This window comes from Nannospalax galili, unplaced genomic scaffold (assembly GCF_000622305.1).
Source record: "Nannospalax galili isolate Female #2095 unplaced genomic scaffold, S.galili_v1.0 scaffold253, whole genome shotgun sequence".
Taxonomy (NCBI): domain Eukaryota; kingdom Metazoa; phylum Chordata; class Mammalia; order Rodentia; family Spalacidae; genus Nannospalax; species Nannospalax galili.
The window spans coordinates 2,183,313-2,189,595 of record NW_008335287.1 but is presented as its reverse complement, the minus strand read 5'-3'; the positions used below and the strand labels follow the sequence as shown (position 1 = coordinate 2,189,595).

Here is a 6,283-nt window from a genome sequence, read left to right as displayed (position 1 = left end):
TAATTCAGAGTAATTTTTTTTTTTTTTTTTTTTTTTTTTTTTTTTTTTTTTTATTTTGGGTTCTCCCCCCCGCCACCAAAAGAGGACGATAAATCTTTTTGAATCAGGGTCTCCCTACAGCCCCAGCTGCCCAGGAACCCACTATATAGACCAGGCTGGCCTTGAACTCAGAGCTCCGCCTGCCTCTACCTCCCAAGTGCTGAGATTAAAAGCATGCACCTCCATGCCTGGCTCAGAATCCTCAGGGCTAACAGAACAGAAACTAAAATCTCTTTGATCTTGTCAAGCCAAAAAACAGTTAATTGTCAGGTTCCCAGATGCTGACAGCACAGGATGTCCAGACTTTTTAGGAACATACTTTCCTCTGGTCTGTTATCTTCCCCAAGCAAGTTTAAAAAACCACACTAAGCCCTCTATGACTAGCTTTTTATTTACTGAACTAGTATCAGTAAACACACCTACATACCAGTCACTCACTCACTGTTCCTTTCCACAAATGATTTTTATATAACGAAATAATTTTTTCCAAGCATAATAAAACTGATTTACCACACTTCAGCATGAATATTTTTATGACTCAGAAAATAGGCCATACATTCTCAAGACAAGATTGAGCCATGGGTTCAATCTCTAGTACCTCAATGAAGGATGCCTATACCCCAGTAACCCAGAGGTGGAGGAGATCTGGAGTTCAAGGTCTACCTCAACTATACAGCAAATATAAGGTCAGCATGGGATACTGTCTCAATAACAAAAACACATAAATTGAAGAACATGAATTTTTTTTATTTATGTACAAAGACAAGCATGATCTCTTTCACTGAGAGGATGGTCTTGAATTCATTCGTTCAAGGTCGCTTAGTCCAACTGAAAAAAAGCACAAAGAAAATTCATCACTTTAAAATACTTTAATTTCAACTCAATTCTTGCCAAAATTCAATTACAAAAGCAATGCCTAAATTGGAAATGACCTGCCTAAATTGCCAAGTCCTACTAACTTACTTAAACATTCATTCAATGCCTACCTTACAAACCTCACCTATATTTCAGAATGATTTGGACACACTCATTCCCTCCAAGAATTATTTCCCAATACAGTACTACAGAAAATGAACTTAACCAAGTGCTCTGGATAGTTACTAACTACCTAGTTATTACTACAGTTCATCTTAGCCTAAGAAAGTAAGATCAGAAAGTCACTGAGTACCCCAGCAACTATTCCCTCATCTGAGACAAACTTGCCCACACTGAGTCAGTCAAATCTCTACAATGTAACACTGAGCTTATAGAGGTTAAGTAATTGGTCAAAGATCTGAGTTTAAACCCTTTTCTGTCTCTGTTGCAACTCACATAACCTACACCCATTAAATACACCATCAAAAAAATATTTACTTTGAACAAGTTGTCCTGAACATTCTATACAAAACAATCACTAGGCAAAAAGCTTTTGGTTTTATCCCAAGGAGCAAATAAACTCATTTTTGCCCTTTCCACCGTATAACATTCCTGGCTAGTGTTTGGTTAGATATTCAGTTTCTTAAAAGACCAGTAAGTGTAAAATATGTGCTGATTCCTTAAAAATAAGTCATCTTGCCCAGCATGATGCCTGAAGCTGGCAGTCCCTCACCCTCCCCATTCCAGCCCCTCACCCTCCCCATTCCAGCCCTCTGAGTGCTGAGACGCTCCGCAGTGTGTCCCGTCGCGGAGAGCCATGGAGACTAAGACCAGTCTGGGCCCCAGGCTCCCGCCGACTCCTCGGCCCCCGCCGCCTGCTCCCCTTCCTGCCCTGCATTATGAGGATGGCGCGGGGTCCGCGTACCTTAATGAAACCTATGTCCTTCGCGTACTGGCGGAAACACTGTCGGCACATGTTCAGCCCGTACTTCCGGATCAGACCGTGGCGGTTAGAGCAGACGCGGCTGCAGGGGAAAAGAGCAAGATGGCGTTTTTGGAGGCCACGAAGACCACCACATTCCTCACGCAGGCCCGCACCCGGCCCGCCGACAGCAGGCCTGTAATGGCGGCGCCTCCGAACGGTGGGAACCCGCCACCCGCGGGCTCCGCAACGTGAACTTCCAGCATCCCCGCGACCCACAGCAGCCCCTTCCTCCAACCACAAGCCATTCTCACCACGAGCGAGAACCCTGGCCGAATTTCCGCGGGTGACTCCAGTAGAGCTGCTGGTGACCCATCTTAACGCCACACGTCCAAAAAGCGAAAAGGAACGAGCCACGCCGCGCATGCGCTGTTCAAAGTTCTTGGGGCACAATTTACCCAGAATACACCGCTAAAACATGACGCTTGCGCAGTGCGACGACCCTGTTCCAGAAATGACATCTTTGAATGACATCTCTAAGGATGGCTGGGCGGGCGCATGGGTGACGTCACGGCAGCCGAACCTCTAGTATCTTCCCGCCGCGTTGCCAAGCGCCGGGCGCGGTGGCGCACGCCTGTAGTCCCAGCTACTCGGGAGGCTGAGGCAGGAGGATCGCTTGAGTCCAGGAGTTCTGGGCTGTAGTGAGCTATGCCGATCGGGTGTCCGCACTAAGTTCGGCATCAATATGGTGACCTCCCGGGAGCGGGGGACCACCAGGTTGCCTAAGGAGGGGTGAACCGGCCCAGGTCGGAAACGGAGCAGGTCAAAACTCCCGTGCTGATCAGTAGTGGGATCGCGCCTGTGAATAGCCACTGCACTCCAGCCTGGGCAACATAGCGAGACCCCGTCTCTTTTGGACCTCTCCGGAGTGAATCTTAAGCCTTTAAAATATCTTAAACTTTTATAATATACTTCTTAATCTATTGATCGCTCTTTTACATTTCCTTAATTAAAATTTTTACACTTGGGAAAAGGAATTTTTGCCTTGCCTCAGCACTGACACCTATTGGTGTAAATTTATAAAACAAGTGAAACCACCTGTAATGTACAAGAGTCAACGCTAGGGGGTGGCCTTCCATTTTTTACTAAACTATTTTTACTTAATACATACCTCCAAGAGATAAACCACATCATTCCAGAAAAAAGGACGCAAAGCTCTAGATACCTGAGTATAACACCCTTAGTACACTTGATACCTAAATGTACTTGCCTAAACCTTTTTATTTTAAAATTTTAATTATTTTGTACGTGACTAAACTTTTCTATTTTTTAATTTTATTTTATGCTTTTTTTTTTTTTTTTAACACTCTCCCTATGTAGCCTAGGCCATCCTGGCGCCCGCTATTTAGCACACAGCAGACCCCAACCCAAACTTGTTATTCTCCTGCTTCAGTCTCTCAAGTGCTGGGCTTGTAACACCATGATCACTTTATTTGGCTGAATTTAAAGTAAGAAGTTAATGTGATTGAGGTAAATCTTGCTTTAATCATCTAACGAATTTCTAAATCCAAGGAAATCTCTGACAAAAGGAGTTTAGATTCCATGTTTCTACAAAAACCCTAAAACTATACATAGCACAAGATGGTACAATTCAAAAAATTTAAAAATGTGAAGGAAAAACTGCACAAGAACTCTTATTAGAACTTAAGGACTTTTTTTTTTTCACGTATATGACTTTGGGATTCTGGTAGACAATCCTTTAACAATCCTTGAGCAGTATCATATAATGGAGGAAAGAGGGACTTAAGAGATGTAAGTTAATTTCTGTTTTCAAACCCTGTAAACCTAGTGGTTTCGGAAAGAAGGGAGGGAGGGAGGGGGGAGGGAGAGAGATTCTCTCAAGAATCCTTCCAATTTCAACTCTTTTCTTCTTTTCTTTTGCTTTTTGTTTTAACAGGCCTGTAATGCACTAAGCAAGCAAACAGACCAAGTGAGACAAAAACAGTGCAGACGTATACCAGCTCATTTGTGCCTTATTTTGGTTTTGCCTATGCGACACTGGTTACTATTAGTGGGATCATTGGCTGTACAAAAGCAGGTAGCATAGTCTTGGCTATGCTTGGAAGGGTTATCCAGCCTGGCTACTTATATTGGAATCCAAAGAATAATTGAGTTTTCCTAACTACCTCTGAGAGTTTTGCTGGCATTATGGGGGAAAGGTTTCTGCCAATCTGTAAAATGCCATCAACTTTGAGTGTACATACCCACCAGTCTACTGATGGTTCCCAAACTTTGAATCCTTATATTGGCTAGACCCATCACTAGAAGTTATGGTCCCAGCTTTTTTTGTTGTGAAGGGTGGAGCAGAAGTTGATATGGATTGAATCTAGGATATCACACTTGCTGGCCAAGCACTCTACCCCTGAGCTATATCCCCAGCCCAGACTTTCACTATTTTCAGTGACCATGTTCTTTGTGCTGTCAGCCTCAGCTATATAGCACATTTACAGATCAGGCTGAGCTACACAGTGTGACCCTATATCTAATAAAAACAAGAATGATTCAATTTCTCTAGAACCACTATTGAGTACAAAATCTGTATTACTCAGGGTTCACCACAGGGGCAGAACCAGTAAGATGAGTGGGTGGGCGGGTAGATGGATAGCTAGATCAATGATACATACACAGATTAGTAAGGGGGATTTATTATGAGAATTGGCTCACAGGCATCTGCAAACTGGAAATCATGAGATGCTAGAAGCAGTCTAAGTCCAAAGCCCTCAGAACCAGGGAAGCCAATGGCATAGCCCTCAGACTAGGACTGAAGGCCTGAGGATCTGAGGATCTACTGCTGTATATACTACAGTCTAAAGACTAGCGAAACCCAGAGTTCAAATGTCTGGAGTATCTGGGGAAAGTCTGGGATACAACTCCTGGTACCCACCCACCCACATTAAGGGCTGATCTTCTCCACTTAATCTACTAACTCACTTCTCAGTCTTCTCTTGAAACATGCTCACAGATACTCAAAAGCAGTGATTTACTAGTCCTTTGGGGTATTCCTTAATTCACTCAGTTGACACCCAAAATTGACCATCACACTATATTTTTCTATGCAAAAAAAACTAGTTGTCTATGCATTTAAACTTTATCTTGTGATATTACTGCTTTTAGACTGTATTTAAAAATCTGGGGGGGAGAGAGAGAGAGAGAGAGAGAGAGAGAGAGAGAGAGAGAGAGAATCCTTAGCTCAGTCTAGGACTTAGCTCAGAGCTAGGACTGTGGCTCACTGGTGGAATACCTGTATAGCAGACCCCAAACTCTGGGGTCTTTGTACTGTGTGTTTGTTTTCCTCTGATACTTTTATACTTTCAGATCTTAATTTACATCTTGTATCCATTTAAAATTTATTTCACTATTTCCCTAAGATGGACAGAGGTATGTTGGGGACTCCTGTTGTGTAAAGTAGAAGTCCCTTCATGTCCAGATAGCCCATGGGCTCGGCTTCAAATACAGGGACTCCTTTTTCAACAGAGTGCTTTTCTGGCATCTTCCTGACTCGTCTTTTGAAGTGCCCTCCACAGATGCCCTACCATAAACATAGCCTCCGGCTTTGTTACTACCAGCCTTTGCAGAGACTCCTTTTATCAGCAGGGTGCCTTCCCGGCATCTTCCTGACTCATCTTTTGAAGTAGCCATGGCCTCCGGCTCTGGAACTGCCAGCTTTCCCTGTGTGATTTTCAGGCAGTCTGGCAGCCTGGCAGGAGCCCACTTCCATATGTAAATAGGGCATCCCACAAAGTACCTATCAGCTAAGGCTTTTACCACTACCCCCACAGTATAAAGTATCCTGGTTTTCCCTCAATAATCGAAGCTGGATCACTAAGGCCTGGAGCCGAGCTGAGTCACTGAATAAAAGGGCTGTACCACTGACTGAGCTGAGTCCTGTGTCTTACTGCCTATGATCCAGCCTTCCCGGAGAGAGCTGTCTCTTCATAAGCCGACTCACGGACACCTAGCTTTAGCCGCCCCACTCCTTCCCGGGTGATCCAGCAGCCGGTGGATTTTGCATCTTGAGGAAGTGCACGGGTGAAATTAGGGCAGAACCCGGCCAGGCAAGCCCGGGCAACAGAGACCCACAGAGAAGCGGCAGACAGCGACGGTGCGCTCAGGGGACCGGTGCCACGAGCAGAATCAGAATTAGAGAGCCCAGTCCCAAATAGACATCAACTTATACAAGCAATATGAATTAAACATGTCCACTCTAGCAAAAAGCCCCATTTAAAAAAGAAGAAGAAACAGTACACGAAGTTATCAGAAAAAAAGTGACGGGGAGATGTGGGAGAAGTTGGAGGGGAGGGAGTGGGCATGTTTTTAATCAAAACATTTTATATGCATGTATGAAATTCTCAATAAATTTTTTTGGTCTTTTTGAGACAGGGTATCCCTGTAGCCCCAGCTGGCCTG

General features: G+C 44.2%; 1 protein-coding gene across 1 annotated transcript; it reads right to left on the bottom strand.

The window, feature by feature from the left end:
• Window positions 1-765: 765 nt before the first annotated feature.
• Window positions 766-2,288, bottom strand: Rps29 (ribosomal protein S29). Its single transcript, XM_008829870.3, has 3 exons — window positions 2,131-2,288; window positions 1,820-1,919; window positions 766-867 (listed from the first exon to the last, which is right to left on the bottom strand). The coding sequence occupies exons 1-3, from the start codon at window positions 2,190-2,192 to the stop codon at window positions 859-861; spliced, it is 171 nt and encodes a 56-aa protein (XP_008828092.1). The 5' UTR covers window positions 2,193-2,288; the 3' UTR covers window positions 766-858.
• Between the last annotated feature and the right edge of the window lie 3,995 nt (window positions 2,289-6,283).

What these genes read in the sequence shown, in the direction of transcription:
- Rps29 (XM_008829870.3), bottom strand. Translation starts at nt 2,192, where the DNA reads ATGGGTCACCAGCAGCTCTACTGGAGTCACCCGCGGAAATTCGGCCAG. An exon ending in GGCCAGGGTTCTCGCTCGTG is followed by an intron (nt 1,920 to 2,130) that starts GTGAGAATGGCT and finishes TTTCCCCTGCAG; the next exon opens with CCGCGTCTGCTCTAACCGCC.